Raw genomic sequence first — 18,829 nt, 5'->3', positions numbered from 1 at the left:
CTCAAGTTGATCGTTGAACTCTATGTTCTTTTCCCGATAACCTGTCTTGCTGATGTTGATCATGGGTTGGTCCTTTCTCTTTGAGTGAGAATGTTTCTTTGGTGTCAGTTTCACCCTTGTGGAAACCAAGGAGTTATCGATGTCGTAATCAGCGCTTTGATAGGACTTGGTGTTGCAAATATTGTTTAGAAAATCGCACTTAGTGATGATCATGTCCAGCTAATGCCAGTGTTTTTGATCTTGGATGTCTCCATGACACCTTGTGACATGCCTTGTTCTGAAAGTAGGTGTTCGTCACGAATAGTTTACGATAGCAGCAGAGTTCAAGAAGCCTCTGACCATTCTCATTCATCTCTCCTATGCCGTGGTGCCCCAAAACGGTTGGCCATAATTCTCTGTCGGCACCAATTCGGGCGTTGAAGTCGCCAAGAAGGTAGATGTGCTCCACTCCTGGGATCTTGTTGGCAATGGTGTCTAACGACTCATAGAATTGGTCCTTTACTTCAACCGAAGCTTGCAGTGTTGGAGCGTAGACGCAAACAAGGTTCACCGAGCCCTGCATGGATGACAGACGCAGCTTTAAAATTCTCTCTGTGGTGTCTGTTGGCGTTTCGATCATGCGAAGCAATGTATGACGTACGGCAAATCCAACAAGGGTGCTCCCTCCCTTCTTCTGTGCCTTTTCCTTTCCGGAAGAATGTATTGTGTTCCTCCTTCAGGGATCCCCTCTCTGGGAGTCGCGTTTCCTGCAAGGCTGCTATGTTCAGTCTGATCAGTTCACGATCAATTACTGTTGTTTATCGAGCATCGACCATGGCCTGAAGGTCATCTGTCAGTCCTGAGCGCACGGTTCTTACATTCCAGCTTGCTAATCGAAGAGCGTGGGACTTCGTTTTCGTTTTCCTTTGCTTGCCTGGTACACAGTTTAACGATCCACGTCAAGTTTGCAAGCTCTCTGGGGGCTGCCCTTGGGGCGGGCGGTAGCTGACCAGTAGGATTACGTTGATCCCTTCCACCGTCGAAGACAACCCGTAGCGTCCAACTCTACGCCAATTGAGCTAGGACTTATCACTCGTAGACTGCTGTCTTCCGTGTTGTTACTGGAGTGTCCTCTCCAGGGCGCGGCCTGGGCAACGTAATGTAACCTCCCTCTCTTCCTCCCTGGTGTGGTACAAAGGATTGCACAGCGATACGTTTGGCATCAGTTTGGATGCAGATTTCTGTAAGGTTTACTCCTTAGCCTTTCCTCCTCCCGAAGGTATCCACAAGGCAGCGGAGCCATACGTCAATGACTGGGGTAAGTATGAGTTATAAGGGGTATATTAAGATAAGTAAGGACATAGAGAAGACACCACGCACACTACAGAATGAGTGTGAGGTGGGTGGGTGAGGAGAAGAGCGTGTACCACTCACCGGTGGGTTCAGTCTCCTGCACCTTAAGAAGAAGGGGTCCCATCTACTCCCTAACCCGGGACTCAGTCGCGCCCATAACAACCTCAGTAGGAACAGGGAACACCACGGGAAGGTGCTGTTATGGATACAATAATATATGAGAGGCCATATGCAACAATCTTTGTCAGACAAGATTACGCGGCGATCAATGCACCTGGAAAAGAGAGGTGTTGGGTTTGAAATGCACATCTATTTCCTTTCAGCAAGCGGGACGTCCGGCCCAGACATTGCAGCTCCATATTGTTATTATTATTATCATTATTATTATTATTATTATTATTATTATTATTATTATTATTATTATTATTATTATTATTATTATCATTATTATTATTATCATTATTATTATTATTATTATTATTATTATTATCATCATCATCATCATCATCATCATCATCATCATCATCATCATCTTCATTATTATTATTATTATTATTATTATTATTATTATTATTATTATTATTATTATTATTATTACTAGTATTATTATTATTATTATTATTATTATTATTATTATTATTATTATTAGTGTTATTATTATTATAATATTATTATTATTATTATTATTATTATTATTATTATTATTATTATTATTATTATTATTAGCCCGTTTTACTGACTTATTCACCTATTAGTGATATGATGATGTGTGTTTTAAAACTTTAAAGCGTATTTAAATTTCATCCACAGAGGGAGTGCATGAACTGATCTGTAGCCATATGATAGTTTTGGACTACTTCACAAAATCTATAATCAACTGTAATTATCCGACCTCTGACCCCAATTGTAAGATGGGATACAACGTAAGCCCCAACTGCAAGGGAACATTTAAATTTGATTTCAATACAACGCAGACACCGATTCACTGTCAGGAAAAAGATGAAAATGCCGATTGGCCTTCGTTCACATCAATTATTAATAAAAAGCTTGGTTGATATTTTGTTTCCTCTGTTCTTTTATTTTGTTAATTTTTTTCTTACTTAAGTGCAACATTTTGTTTGTGTGTTTATGTGTTTGTTTTTGCTTTGTTTCTTTTTGGTTTTATTTGTATTTATTTTATTTGTTTTTGCTGTATGTGTTACTATTTTTAATTTTAATTCTTTGAAATAAATAAAAGGATACAATGTATTAGTAAGACATAATAAATAAAATAGAATCTTAAGAGTGGAAAATGAAATGTGAAGACCGAGATAGATCAATGCGAAATAATTTTTATAGCTATTTTTTCTTCTTCTTTTTCGTTGTTTGATTTTCATTAGATTTTGGGGTTTTGTTTTCGTTTTTGATTTCATTTTGTTGAAATGAATAATTTTGCAATATTTATTAGTAAGTAAGCTATAAGAACATCAGAATCTCTAAAATAGAAAATAAATGTGTTGATGAGAATATGACGATTTGTTTGTTGTTGTTTTTTTTTCTCTTTGATACAGAAAATAAATCAAGAGGGAAAAAATTGTGTTGTCAAAAAAAACTGGTTCCTATTTCATCGGAAGTGTAAAACCACTCTTCCAGAGGATTGGATACATACCTAGTGTAATTCATCTTTTGGTGTCAGAATTATGCATCTCATATTCTTATATAGTTACAGTGAATGATATAATCAGTCAGATGGTGAAAATGTTTGAACTGAGATATTGCAAAGTTTAGTTAGAAGGTCAATTTTTATCAAAAATCAGTTCTTGTCATAAATGATTAAATCAACCCTTTTTCTACATCTTCGGGAAATATCAAAGGTTAATTTCACTTCTAAATAATTTTACAGCTAGTCAAGTTCAAAAAGTATGAGAAAAATTGCTGGATATCTTTCCCAAAAATCTGACCATAAAGTCACGAAAAAATCAGCCGATTTACTTCAAATATATATTAAAATGCTCTAGTGAGCATATTCTTTCAGAAAATGTCAAAAGATTCAAAGCCAAAATGTCCACCTTCAGACTGAATATGTCATGCACTGGCACATATACTGGCCGTCCATAAAAATCATCCATCCTCGCTCTTTTACGTCTCGTAATTCTTAGAATCTGGCTAAACATCCAGGTACCTGAATAGTAATGGCGCCTTTATGTAACATATTCCTTATTAGCACTCCAAAGGACAATATCCTACCAACTGACAAGGATTTAGGAACCAAAAAAGTAGAGCGTTTGATATCAACAAGAGATGAAGTGAGTAGAAAAGTGCCAGAAGACAATAGAGAATTTAAAAAATTCGCGGCGGTGGTGAGGTTTGAACCTGCGACCTTATTGGTTCGACAACTCTGCCTGGCCGGTGAGAGCGTGACTCCACCGTATGAGCTATCCACGAACCAAAAAATTCGTATCAAACTCAGGTCATTCATTAATAGAGCTGTCTCTCACCGACTACTGGAGACCGCGGTTCCAACACACAACCATCGCGAAGTTACCTGGCCAGCAGTTAAGCTTAATAGCCAATATTCTCAACACAAACATATAACATAGAAACAATTGAGACATTGAGGATGCTCCGGTATATGTGGTGAATTTTTAATTCAGAAAAGTGAGTGGAACAGGCACTTATGTTGGTAACAACAATAGATAAAGTGAGTAGAATAGTTCCAGAAGACAATAGGGAATGAGATTAGCGGAAGAGTAGCGTCACTTGATTGGACGTCACCCATAGTCTGTGAGGTGCCGGCGTAAAAGTTCTTAGAGAGAGAACGTCATGTTGGTTGTGCGCATGCGTCTCTCGTCCTCGCGGAAGATAGGGTTTGGTATCAGGACTTTTCTTCCGTCTGTTAGAAACACTTTACCGCAGATCATTCGTGAAAAAGAATCTGTATCTATTTTTTAAAAAATAAAAAATTAAACGTTCGCTTAAACCTTATGTTTCGATTTAAGTCTATGATAGGAGAAGCAAAATAGGCCCGTGGATTGTGTTCTGTTGTATGTTTGTTTGTATTGTGTGTGTGTGTGTGTGTGTGTGTGAGTGAGTATATCTCAGCCAAAGTAATTTAGTAATTTATGCGCTAAGAGTCTGATATCTCGGAGTTATAGCGCTATAGATAGAAGAATGAAGTTGACCTCACTCATGTCTTTGTTATTGCATTTTTGCCATCCTTGTTTATGAGTAAATCTCATTAGAATGTATCAACCAGACTATAAAAGTTCATGGTTACCATCGTTTTTGTGTTTTTGTCCGTTATACTTCAAGATGGAAATGTTGTGAGCTTCTTAGCTGAGCGCATCCTATCTGTATAGTTTTTCAGCATTTTTATTTTTATTATTATTATTATTATTATTATTATTATTATTATTATTATTATTATTATTATTATTATTATTATTATTATTATTATTATTATTATTATTATTATTATTATTATTTTTATTGTTATCATTCTTACTATTACAGTCCACTCCGGATAATCGCAACACCTTAGGATCAGCAAAAATGTTGCGATTAACGCGAAGTTGCAATTAACCGAAATTGAGTTTCCAGTCCACTATCGCAACATTTTACACATATATGGTAAACTCAAACTCAAACCAGTTGTTGTAAACATTGTTCTTAGTCTACCACAAACTGAGTAATAAGATTGAAATAAAAAAATATGGCAGCCCTGAATATATTTTTCAAGCAAAAGCAGCTTTGATCAAGTCGAGATCTTATTCAGATTTGATTAAATTTCACTCTTTTGTTCTCAACATTTTTAAGAGTCAAAGAGATTAGCCGTGATGAGAGACTTTAAGCTCTCACCAAACTCGTTGGTCACAAAGCACAGTTGTCAATTCCAAAACACAGGATATCTCTTTACGACTGTCATTGTCTACCTGTTATAAAAACTATTCATATGCCCTTTGCCTGCTATTTAATGGTCATAGATAACATCACGAATCCATACTGCAAAGCCCCACCCTCTTTTGTCTATAAAAGATTTATGACACACTAATATAGCATTAAATCCCACTCACTCTCGATTTTTCAACCTGTCACGATTTCTTCCACGATGAAATATAATCATGAGTCGTGATGTTCTAGGAGGTTCATTAGTAATGGGTTTAACCCTCTCCTTACCAACTATAGGAAGATCGTCAAATTCGTTACATACAACCAACATTTGTCTTATTCAAATTTCTTTTGTACATCTTAAAATTGAAAGAAAATGAACAGTGTGATGTAAAGTATGTTTTCCTAAAGAAATTATGTATCGGAAGAACTTTACTGCTATTATGTATGTGATAAGAATCTATTTTGTGTTAGTTGGGTGTGAAGTTTTGGGGAAAATATTGAAAATGGTTGGTAACGGGAGGGTTAAAGGGGTAATTAGGGTGAGGTCTTTAGTTTGTGGACTAATTTTTGGGTAGAGTCTTCTCGCCTGAGTTGGTTGTGGTGGCCTGCCTGTTGTTCAGATGAAATGTAGTACGGTGCTCATTTTAGAATACCATTGGTCGATTTATTCATTTAGCTTTGATGTTTCCTCACTGAGTGCCTTTCTATTTCTTCCCAGCCTTTTGAGTAATGGGCCTATACCCAGTGGTCTGCATAGCCCATTTGAATTGATTGGCTGGCAGGCAAATCACCGATTAGGATGTTAAACAATGTGGGTGCAATGACTGATCATTGTGTATACCCGTTCTTTATCTTTCTTGATTTGCTTTTCTCTCTTTCTAGAATAACATGGAGTTTTCTAGGTCCGATCATGCAAGAAATACTGACAATTAGTTTTTATCCGTGAGGTGGAATTATAAATATATAGTTTTGCACCCAACTGTCGAGGATCCTTTGGCTCAATGATCTGCTCACTCGTTCTTCATTTCAGATTCAGTGGTTAAATTTAAATGACAAAACACGTTTTATTCTGAAAATGGCCTTATTTATTTTATCATTGTGATGAAAGTTGAACTGTATTTTTTGCGGAAGTTTTTTCTCGCAAAGCGGCTATGAATGTCAACAATGTTGAAAACATTGAAATGTCGATCTTAACTTTTCAAATACAATTTCTAGCTTTACATGTTTGTGATATGGGATGAAGAAGATAAGTGCTATCTGCATTCTTAAAAAAACATCAGAACAATGAGAGATTAATAAGGAAACCTGCAACAAAATGGAAACATCTTTGATATTCCCAAAAATGGACTACTGCAATGCACTGTTTGTTGGTCTGACAAAGAACAAAATATACAAACCCCAGAAAGTATAGACCTTACTGCAGAAAGACAGGAAATATGTAGTTCCCGAATTACTACGACAGCTGCATTGGCTGCCAGTGGACCAGCTCATAAAATATAAAGCAACAACAATTGACCAGTAGATTTTTGACCAATCAAAACATGGGATTTGTGACACACCCTCACACGTGCTCGGACAAACATATTTGCTTGTTTATAAATAGCAACGTGAATGAAATCGACCAATCACTGATCTTTGTTATTGTGTTTATACCACCAAATGGGTGACTAGTTATCACACAATTTTTTCGATCAGCTATTTAACGTTTAAATTTACACATAGTTTTCTGTGTTAGTTCTATTGATCAAGCGGTTGAACAGTGGATATTTTACTTAAACACAAACCATCGATAGTAAAAACCTGTGCAGCTTGCTGTGTCTACCAATCACTGCGATTGTTTACATCATGACTATTGTCCGAGGGGCGTGGTTATTTACATGTCTATTGTTTCCAAGTGCTTTGAGGGCTCGTCACCAACTTATCTCTCAAACCTCATTGAAACGGTATATCCCACAGCGATCGCTTCGGTCTACGAACGACCTCAAATTGAAAACACACCGCTGCTGTCGAGCGATGGTTGGTGAACGTGCCTTTCAGCATTCTGATTCAATGTTGTGGGATTCACTACCACGTGAGGTACATTCATCGTCTTCACTAGATGCTTTCAAGCGACGTTTGAAGATATTTTTATGCAGACGGGCTTTCTTTTAATCATGTGTGTATACTGTGTTAAGGTTAAATCTTTCTTTTTCGCCCAGAGCCCTCCAGATGGAGGGGTGTTTGGTGCACCATTTATATTAATATTTTAAAAAATCTTTTATTACGTTATTTATTCCACTCGTCAAAAATCGCATGAATATAGGTTTTAATATAACTCATGAAATTAAAACAAAAGACATTGATGACCTGGTGAAAACTATTGCAAGACAAACGAAATCAAGATACATTGAGGCGTTAACATAATGTCTTATATATAGATAGTATGCGCTTGGCTAAGAAGCTCACAAAATTGCCACCCGCAAGTATAACTGACCAACACACAAAACTATGTGTAAGCATGAACGTTTATAGTCTGGTTAATACCGTTTAGTGAGAATTACTTATAAACGTGAATGGCAAAAAACAATAACACAGACTCGAATGACGTCAACATTATTCTATGTATAACAAAAGCACTACTTCCCAACTATTTAAAAAATCGCAAAACGTTTTTACAAGATCATGAATTACGCGACATAAGACGAGAGGACCGCCAAATCTTATTTCGTCCGTCTCCCATAACACGATGAGAATATGAATAAAAATATATTTACTCAATGCTAAAATGATGCAATACTTTACAGAATAAAAATATATTTACTCAATGGTAAAATAATGCAATACTTTACACGTGTTGTTTATCGAGTCCAGAAATAATAATAGAATGACATTTGTATTAGGGGAGGGCATCCGGGTCACCAAAAGGTCATCGATGCTTTAGGTTTTGAGAAGTCAGGTCATCGACGACTGAGAACTTCCCGACCTCCACTTAGTTCTCGATGCTTTTCTCGTCTCGAGAATCTTGGTCGTCGATGCTTCTCGTATTGAGTCCCGAGTCCCGAGTCTCGAGACTATACTGCGCGAGCGACGCACGCGTTACTAACAATGTGTACTATCTGCATTGTCCACCCCTCTCTCGTCGGCGATGATTCCAGCGAAGCTCGAGACTTTTTTGCGTCTCGATGCTTTTTTGAGTTTCGAGACTCAAAAAAGTCTCGAGCATCGCTCTAGTCATCGGTGCTTTCATTCAATACCTAGTCATTGGTATTGGGTATTGACGTTATATCATATTTTAAACAGCTAACAAAACACAAACGTCGTAAATAGATCAAAATGGTTATAGGTATCAATGTTTTATTATTATAGAAAGTGAATTTATTTAATGTATTTTAAGTTTTAATACAAAAAAGCCATCCAAAGCTCAGTTGAAGTGCTACTTCTCGGGAATTCCCGACTTTTCCTTGGTCATCGAGTTCGGGAAGTTTTGAGTGTTGGTGGCCGATGACTTGAGGTATCATCGAGACTTCCGCTCGACACTAATTTGTATAGTGCCTTACCCCGATATCAACAGGCTCTAGGCGCATTACATTCTTAGAATAAATAAAGGAATATAATCAATAGATTAGAAAAATAGCATTTTCAAATACTTGCATTGCAATAGACAGACCATTTTACACACATGCTAGGTGAAACTTCATTTACAAAACAGTGTAAATCATGGGACGTAAAGGTAAGTTTTCAATTTAGATTTGAAAGCTGATAAAGAGTTTATGAGGGGGGGGGGGGAGTTGTTATGGTCAGTCTGATGACTAATCTAGAGCTAATTCGACTAGATTTATAAAGTAAAGATATACTAAATAAGGCCCCAGGAATTTACTAGTTACTTTTAAAAATGACAAATGACGAGTTTGTTTTAGAAGATATGAAATAGAAAGAGTATTCTTATAAATGAATATGGATCACTGTCACAAGTGGGAATATGATGAGTTTCCATTACTTATAGATAGTATGCAGATGACGTCACTCAGGCCTTTGTTATTGTTTTTGCCATCCGCGTTTGTGAGTTGTTCTCACTAAACTGTATTAACAAGACTATAAAAGTTCATGGTTACACAGAGTTTGTGTGTTGGTCCGTTATACTTCCGGATGGCAATGTTGTGAACTCCTTGGCCAAGCGCATTCTATCTATACGATCTTGGTGACATGATGATAATGTTCGATATTGCGTGCGGACTTGTGAGGTTCCACTTCCAATCCTTCCCATCAGGAGCCGGGCTTGAAAATAATATCGTGAGAGTATTTCAAGTGGCAAAGTGACAACGGAAGCTCCGACGTCTTTGTGGCGGAGATTAAAATTAGTGAAGTGCTCCATAAAGTCCCGAGAGTAAGATATAGAATTTTAAGATAAAGATAGTTCGAAGATGACGTCGCTCAGGTCTTTGTTATTGTTTTTTGCCATCCGCATTTATGAGTAATGCTCACTGAACTGTATTAACCTGACTGTATAAAAACGTTCATGGATACAAACAGTTTTGTGTGTTGGTCCTATAGATAGTATGCAGATGACGTCACTCAGGCCTTTGCTATTGTTTTTGCCATCCGCGTTTGTGAGTTGTTCTCACTAAACTGTATTAACCAGGCTATAAAAGTTCATGGTTACACAGAGTTTGTGTGTTGGTTCGTTATACTTCCGGATGGCAATGTTGTGAACTCCTTGGCCGAGCGCATTCTATCTATATACTTCCGGATGGCAATGTTATGAGCTTCTGAGCCAAGCGCATACTATCTATAGGTAATTTTAAAAGTGAGATATTGTGACCGTCAAGACCTAAGTTTTTTAGTTAATTATGAAGATGAAAACAATCAGCTTTTATAATAATTGGCTACGTGACGAACGTGTTTGAAAGAAAAGTATTCACTAATTTGAAATGAATTCAAAGAGAAGGCGATTAAAGTAATGATAATTTAATATTAGAAGTAAAGTACCGAAATAGAAATGGAGTGAGATGAACTCCGTTCTCATGTTTATATTACTAAGATAAAATTTTAATAAAATAAAGGTGGATCTTTGTTATGTGATAGGCAGCTGGGGAGGGGGGGGAGTTGTCGACAATTCAAATTATTTTTCACCAATTTCGCGGGATGTTTTAGTGTTAGATAAGATTGCCCTATCACAATTACTATTAGATCTTAGATTTCTATTCTGAAAATAGGGTGTCCAAGATCATATAAATATCCAGAGACATGCCTATTTAGTGTTTTATAGACACTGGGTGATGACTTTCTCAACAGGTAACTAGTGCAACTCTCTAAGGAAATCAGACGCAGATTCTTTTTTGTCTTTTTTTTTCAAAGCAAGTCTGCAGGGTTGTTTTGTACAACATGAAGGCTTCAAATATTTTCTTTGGAGATGGTAATGAAATGGGAGTTACAAAAATCTAATTTGGATAAACCTAAGGCGTTTTTCAGAAGCTCAGATAATAATATATTCAAAGCAACAACGTGTTTAATTTTACTTATTTTTCTTATTTAAATAAATATGCATTTGATAATGTGTTTAACTTGAACTAACACGGATAGGTTGCAGTCCAAAAAGACGCCAAAGATTGTTACTTAATCGTTGGACTATCAATTCATCTGATTATGTTGGGCCTAGCATTAATTAAAATCTCTGTTTTATCATCATGCAACATTAATTTATGATGATTCATCCAATTCTTTAATTTCAACAACGCAAAATTCAATCCTATTTATCAATATGCTTAAATGAGTAGCATGTACAGAATCAAACATTTAGGATTGGAGAGTCCAAACGCACTTATAATACGTGGCAGAGGTTGCGTGTACACTGTAACAAGACGGGTCCAAGGGCGAGCACTGGGGTACCCTAAAATTCGGTATCAGTGTCTAATTTCACACCAACCACAATGACAGACCTTCCAAATAAGCATGACTTAAACCAGTCTAGGGAGGTTCCAATAATAAAAAAAATTAAAGACTGGCCAACAAAATGTCATGGCCCATGGTGTCAGATGCTCCAGAAAATCTAGTTGGCATAAAACATTAATTTCGTTGGAGTCAGCTTTCTTGATCAAATCATTGTGGACCTTTAAGAATGTGGTTTACGTGCTGGTATAGCCTGCTCTATAAGCTGATTGAAAAGGCTGTCAAAGATCATCGACCTGAAGATAATTGAATAACTAAAAAGGACAACCTATTCAAGCAACTCAGAGAGAAAGGACATTAGATGAAAGCTTTTTGAGCAAATGTTGAACGAAGACGCTTGTGAAACAAAACGAAACATTACAAGTGGGGCGTGAAAGATTAATTACTTTAAATGTAGATGGAACAAGTATATTTTCACGTGCAGACATAAGTTTTGCTGATAATGGATCAAGTTCGCAAGATTTGGTTGGCACTATTGTTATAAGATTTTAAAAAATAAATTCTTCATTTACTCTCTAAAATTGTGAAGTCTAGTTCCCGAAAAGGAATCATTTTTATTGTAGTGTATGAATGCTCTCCGATTTCACCAGTGCGAAATCTAAAGTTTGGCCTGCTTTATGGGTCGGACGGTATCAAGTTATCGAGATCATGGTGGAATAAGATATCTCAAAGTTTTGATGACGCTTTATTATTGTCGAAGTGAAAATTGAAGTCACCAAAGATGATATGGATGGTAGGTTGAGTCGAAAATGGCACAAAAAGTTAGTTTATATCTTTTGGCACTGTTGGTATGTATATATTTTTTTTATTGGCTGGAGGCTTACACGTGTGTTTGGTATGCAAATGGAAGCAGTGACTTTTCAAAGGAGTTTAGAAATGCAGTATGGAGGGTTTGATGGCCTTTAATGATAATCGCAATACCACCACCTGATCCATGAAGTCGGTAAGTCATGCGGCACCATGGTTGAGATAGTGGTGCAACAGCATCGACGGTTGCTCGTAGCCATGTTTAAACTAAAATAGATTTAATTGTAAATGGTTGGTTTTGTTGTCGCATGATTGACAGTTAAAAAAGTACACTCGTCATAGATCTAAGTTGTCATCATGTCTGCAAGTTGGGATTTTTGCATTGTCCTTACTCGGTTAAAATAAAAAAAAATATAATCAGAATTGAGCTTTTATATAGGGCAATATCCACTAAACGTGCTCAAAGAGCTTTACAAGAGGTCCCTGGCCAACAGCAACATTTAACATTTAGGACGGGACATAACGCCTGCAAGTGGATATTACAATTTTTTTCTGACAGAGACGGCCAGGTACTCATTTTACACCTGAGTTCTGTGAGATAATGTGAAAAAGAGCCTTCTCCAAGGACTCAACTATGCTCCGAGCGAGGGTCGAGCCCAGGACCTTCCGATCCGAAAGCGAGTGTCGTGTCATACACATAGTTGCACAAATGGTAATGGTAGTAGTAGAGAGGCAGATGATTTTGTTGGGTTCCTCGGATGTCGGTGGTGGTGATCGTGGCTGCGTTGGTGATTGTGGTGAGGATGACGACTGCGGTAAAAAAGTTTATGGAGGAGGATGAGGTTGGGGTTGGGGGTGGGGGTAATGGGTGGGTGTCGATCTATGACCACCTATCGGCCTCCGTTTTCTTTGTTCTCTCTCACCTTACGATAAAACTTTGTAGGTAAAAACAGTTCACGGTTGTGAAGATCATAATTATTGATGTTATGCGTTGAGGTAAAATTCTCACAACATTCCTCAGCCGGGCGTAACGTATCAACACACGAAACTTTGTGTAACCTTAAACGTTTCTAGTCTGATTGATATAATTTTGTAAGAACTAATCATTGAAATGGTTGTCTAAAAACAATAACAAAGAGCTGAGGGACGTCGATTTCGGTCTGTCTATTAAATCGGGATGCAGTTGACTATAGCCATCGTTATTTTTAGCCTGACAATGAACAAAATATTACCTGAAAAGAGAAGTCTTTGTCCACAAAAGAAAACAAATCGTGAGTTGTATTCAATAGTTCAACCAATGGGTTCACTTGTTCCCTTGAGCACCACTCTCAACAACTCACTGGACAAACCTATAATCATGACGTCAAGATAATAATAATATAATATAATGAACTTATATAGCGCCTAGTTCCAATTTTGAATTGCTCACTGGCGCTTTACATCAACACATCATGTATGATATAAAAATATAGAACTGGCATGTTAAAAACCACACAAATTCGATGACAACATAATATATTATAATACAATACATACTAAGAGTCCAAAATATATGCCCTACAGAAAAGCTCAGTTTTTAACCGTTTTCTAAAGATAAGTGGATTTTCACTATTTTTAGTTTCAATATTGATGGAGTTCCACAGTCGGGGGGCATAGTGGTCAAAGGATTTCTCATGAAAAACTAACGATTTTGGGGGTTCCCTTAGGATAGTTAAATTAGCAGATTTTAAATTTCGACTGGGTTCATAAAGGTGGATAAGTTCCTGAAGGTAAAAAGGGGCAGAATTGTTTAAGCAATTGAAAACATAGGTGAGTATTTTAAATTCAATTCTAAACTTTACAGGTAGCCAGTGTAGGTCCTCCAAAATCGGGGTTATATGCTCGCGCTTTTTAGATAACGTTACCAATCGAGCTGCTTTGTTATGTATCTTTTGGGGTCGATTAATGACATTATTATCATAACCATAGAGCAAGCTATTATAATCAAGGCGGGTAAGAATCAAAGAGACCACAAGAAGTTTAGTAGTATCAATATCAAGAAGCCTTCTAATAGCACCAATAGATCTAAGATAAAGATATAACTCACAGAGGGTTCTCGCGTGGCCTTCGTAAAGTTATAGCCTGACACTGACCAAAAAATGACGCCAAAATGCCAGTCTTTGGTCACAAAAGAAAACAAAAGAAAACTCATCATGAGTTGTAATCAATAGTTCATCCATGAGCACTACTAACGACAACTCACTTTGTCGATAGCTACCAGTTAAGAAGGTGAGTATATTTCCTAACATTGTAGATACAGAGAGAACGAAATCGGCTTGACTTAGCTCTTTGTTATTGTTTTTACGCAGCCATTTTATGAGTTTTTCTCATTAAATTGTATTCATCAACTTACAAACATTTAATGTTCACATTGCTAGTTTTGTGTCTTGGTAATTAGACGAGACTCTATAGATAGTATGCGCTTGGCTAAGAAGTTCATAACATTGCCATCCGGAGGTATAACGGACCAAAACACAAAACTGTGTGTATCCATGAACGTTTATAGTCATGTTAATACAGTTCAGTGAGCATTACTCATAAACGCGGATGGCAAAAAACAATAACAAAGACCTGAGTGACGTCATCTTCGAACTATCTATATCCCGCTGACAGATTGTTGTGAATTTTTATTTGATAAACACACATCATCAATAAATAAACGAAGGCGTGTAAAACGTATGAAATCCGTGTTGAAAATCATAACGTCATAAAAAAATAATACGTATTTATAATATGTTATTGACACCATTAATATCACTGAAATTTCACACAACAGGTGGTATAGATAGTATGCGCTTGGCTATGAAGCTCATTACCTTGCCATCCGGAAGTATAACGGAACAACACACAAAACTGTGTGTAACCGTAAAAGTTTATAGTCAGGTTAATACAGTTTAGAGAGAATTACTCATAAACGCGGATGGCAAAAAACAATAACAAAGGCCTGAGTGACGTCAACTTCATTCTATCTATAAACTCCCAGAAGTAAAAGATAGAATGACTCGCTTGAAAATCACATCAATAAAGAGCTTCAAAACTTCGTCAGCCTGTGAGGTGTGTTCCATAAACAATAATGGTTTTTCATAGTTTCCCATATTATGTAAACGAGTTTCTTGTTCGATTTGCTCTTCAGATTCTGTGCGGTTGGCTAGGAAACTCACAACATTACCATCCGGAAATATTACGGGCCGACACACATACCTATGTGTAACCTTGAACGTTTATAATCTGGTTAATACACTTAAGTGAGAATTATTGAACGCTTCTGAGTTGAGTGATTCCAGAATATCAATCTGGTATCCCGTCAAAAACACTTCATATACAATGGCAGGTATTAGAGAATATAATAAATCACATGGATATTAAGACGAAGGTAACGAGAAAAAGAAATAGAGACACTAACGAAGTGGTATGATGATAAAGATACAACTTTCATTCGGTTCTCATTCTCTCTCCAAATGTCTCATATCTGTAGATCAAGTAGATCCTTAACCGTAAAGTGTCGTTAAATTCACCACTTTGATGGCCGTTTGAAGAGTCATTTTTGATTCTTCTGAAAAATAAATTGAGATCTCTAATCCGTGAACTCTCGAACAAAAGAGATGTGTTCAATGACTTTACAGTTGTTAGATAAAAAATATGTCGTAAATACCATAGTTTGCAACGCAAATGGTTAGAGGGCTACAAGTTATCCAAATAGACACACATACACGCACACACACACACACACACAAACATCCTTTCTTAAAAAAATATAGCATTGTGGAGAACATTGTTCTTATTTGAGTCAATAAAAAAATTGATACGGCGCACAACTCTACTGAAAGATTTGAAAATTAGAAATATATTTTTTACAGATAGATAAACAGATAACTTGATTTCCTTGTATAATTTAAAGTCAGTTTGAAAGTTCGTTGAGTGAAACAGATAATATCATAAAATATGTACCGACGACACTTGGCTCCCAAAATCAACTAATTTTGACAATGTAAAAAGTTGTCAATTTGCGTCATCTATTTATGACATCAAGTATTATTATTACTTCCGTTGTGTTGTTGATTTAGCGGTGATCAGTTTTGTTATGATATGTTTGGGTGTGTGTGTGTGTGTGTATGTTTGTGTGTGTGTGTTGTGTGTGGTGTATACATGTGTGTGTGTGTGTTGGCCTTTTTCAGCAAATCGTGGCATTCATAGTGATATTATTCACTTGATCACATGAAGGTATTGCAATCGCCATTTTGATTCTTTTTTTACTATTAAGGTTAGCTCGAGAGGTTAGCCATACGTGTTATTAAAGGTGCTAGGGTGTTTGTTTTTCCATAAGTTAAGTAAAGGGGAGACATTCCGAAAGCTCCTACATCCCCCGTATTCTTTAAATTTGTATTTTCACCGTTGATATTTTGTCAGGCATTTATTTTTTCAGTTTGTCATATAGAAGTATTTTAAAAACTCTAGAACAAACCTTGATAGATTTGTGAAAGTTTAAAATTTCCTAATTTGACCATTGTTTTGATTTTCGGCCGCCACTGTGATTTGTTAAGTATTGAAAGGTAGTGCAAAGCAGTCCGAGAGCTGTTTTTTTTTTCTATTAGGGTTAGCTCGAGAGGTTAGTCATAAGTGTTATTAAAGGTGCTAGGGTGTTTGTTTTTCCATAAGTTAAATAAAGGGGAGACATTCCGAAAGCTCCTACATCCACAGTATTCTTTAAATTTGTATTTTCACCTTTGATCTTTTGTCAGCACGGTGGTAGAACAGCACATTCAACGTTCAAAATTCCAATTCCAATAACGGATAACAGCACCTGTAGCATCAGTCGCCAATCAGACACAGCTAAGTTACTGAAGAGTAGTTCTCTCATAATTTGGGATGAAGCACCTATGATGGACAGGCGTGTGTTTGAATGTGTGAGCAGGACATTTTGTGACATAAAAGGCAGTTCAAAACCTTTTGGGGGCAAAGTGGTTGTACTTGGATGGGATTTTCGGCAAATTCTACCTGTTGTTAACAAAGGAAGTGAAGCCGATATATTAAGTGTCACACTTAACAAGTCAATTATTTGGAATTTTGTCACCATTTTTCACATGAACAAGAACATGAGGGTGACTGATGACAATAACTGTTTTGCAAATTGGCTTCTCCGCATCGGAAATGGTACAGAGCCGGTTTTCAGCGAAATAGGAAAGTATTCTGTTAAATTACCTACAGCGCTATGCATTCCTGAAAATGACCCAGAATGCTTGTTAAATGCTGTATACAATGATTTGAATCTGAACTTTGCGGATGAACGTTATCTATCAGAGAGAGCAATTTTGACTACAACCCATGAAAATGTTGACAAAATAAATGCAGCCGTTCAGTCCAGGTTGACCTCATCAACTGAACAAATTTACCGCAGTGCTGATTCCATTCAAAGTGACTCTGACATCAACTTATACCCGATTGAATTCTTGAACGAACTTACACCTCCCGGACTTCCTCTACATGCATTACATTTGAAAGCCAACACGTCAGTCATGCTGCTTAGAAATATAAATCCTAAATCAGGCCTCGCTCCTAAATGGACCCGTTTGTTAATAATTAAATTAGGTTCAAAAGTATTAGAAGCCAAGATAATTACCGGTAGTAGAGCTGGCGACATAGTGTTTATCCCTAGAATCAATCTGACGACAACAACTGATTCAGGCTTACCATTTATTCTAAATAGAAGACAGTTTCCGGTAAAATTGTCATATGCAATGACAATTAACAAGTCTCAGGGGCAGACATTAAGCATGGTGGGGATTTTCTTACCACAACCGGTATTCACACACAGATTACTGTATGTTGCTGTGTGACGGGTCAGAGGCTATAGTGGCTTACACTTCATGTTGGGCCACACAGAAAAATCAACCGGAGATATACCAAATTACACAGACAACGTTGTTTACCAATCTGCCCTCATTAAATGATGGTGAGTACAGTATCGAATGAAAATAGTTCTTTCCCCGCGAAATTGCGGGCTTTTTACTAGTATATATATATATATATAAATGAGTGTTACTTATAGTTACTACAACAAAAACTAACACTCCAACTGCTAAAACAAACACATTGGAACATGAAATAGGCACGCAAATATCAACAACGAACTACGGCTTTATCGTCAGCCGAAGAAGAAGTGCGGTCAGCACTGAAACGATCGTCCTCACGAAATACAATGCGAGTATCCTGATTTATATACAATATATATATATATATATATATATATATATATATATATATATATATATATATATACATATATAAAACAGTATATATATATATATATATATATATATATATATAATATATATATAATACCAACATTTATATGTATATATATGTATATATATATATATATATATATATATATATATATATATATATATATATATATATATATATATATAATGCGTATGTGTGGGTGTGTCTGACACATGATTGATTACAGAATATTTACACTTTCAAAATTTGGTCAGATCATATTTACTTTTTACAGTAACCTTCAGATCGTCAAAACATATTGAACCATAGACTTCTTTCAAGTTTCAGGTTAAAACGTGACCCGCCGTTACAAAACGGTACACTGTTCGGGTGTACAAGATGTAGAAAAGTAGATTCGAAGTCGAAATGAACAAAAAAAAATGTAAAAAATTCATTTGTGTCGCGTAAAAATACTGTGTTTGTTCTACCCGACGTGAACATACATGCAGGTCTTACATCCAACCGCATTGTTGTAATAGACAAAATTTGGGGTGCTTTATTTTTAGATTTCCACTACAAGAAATAGCCCATAATAAATATGAGTTATCTGACCTGCAAATAAGTGGACATAGGTTTTACCCATTTAAGAATAAAAACGTAACCAAAATCTCATATTTTATCAGTATGAAATTTC

The 18,829-nt window shown here is 36.3% G+C and overlaps 1 protein-coding gene across 1 annotated transcript in view; it reads left to right on the top strand.

The window, feature by feature from the left end:
* LOC144966737 (pancreatic triacylglycerol lipase-like) overlaps positions 1-2,840 on the top strand; it is a 43,895-nt gene extending 41,055 nt beyond the window's left edge. Inside the window, exon 9 of the mRNA XM_078903508.1 lies at positions 2,143-2,840. Within this exon, the coding sequence (XP_078759634.1) occupies positions 2,143-2,387 (245 nt within the window). The 3' untranslated portion in view covers positions 2,388-2,840. The remainder of the gene's footprint in view (positions 1-2,142) is intronic.
* The last annotated feature ends 15,989 nt before the right edge of the window (positions 2,841-18,829 follow it).

This window comes from Berghia stephanieae, chromosome 2 (genome assembly GCF_034508935.2).
Source record: "Berghia stephanieae isolate SIO BIC M18660-M18661 chromosome 2, UCSD_Bste_1.3, whole genome shotgun sequence".
Taxonomy (NCBI): Eukaryota; Metazoa; Mollusca; class Gastropoda; order Nudibranchia; family Aeolidiidae; genus Berghia; species Berghia stephanieae.
The sequence above is the reverse complement of the archived record's forward strand: the minus strand, read 5'-3'. Positions and strand labels throughout refer to the sequence as shown.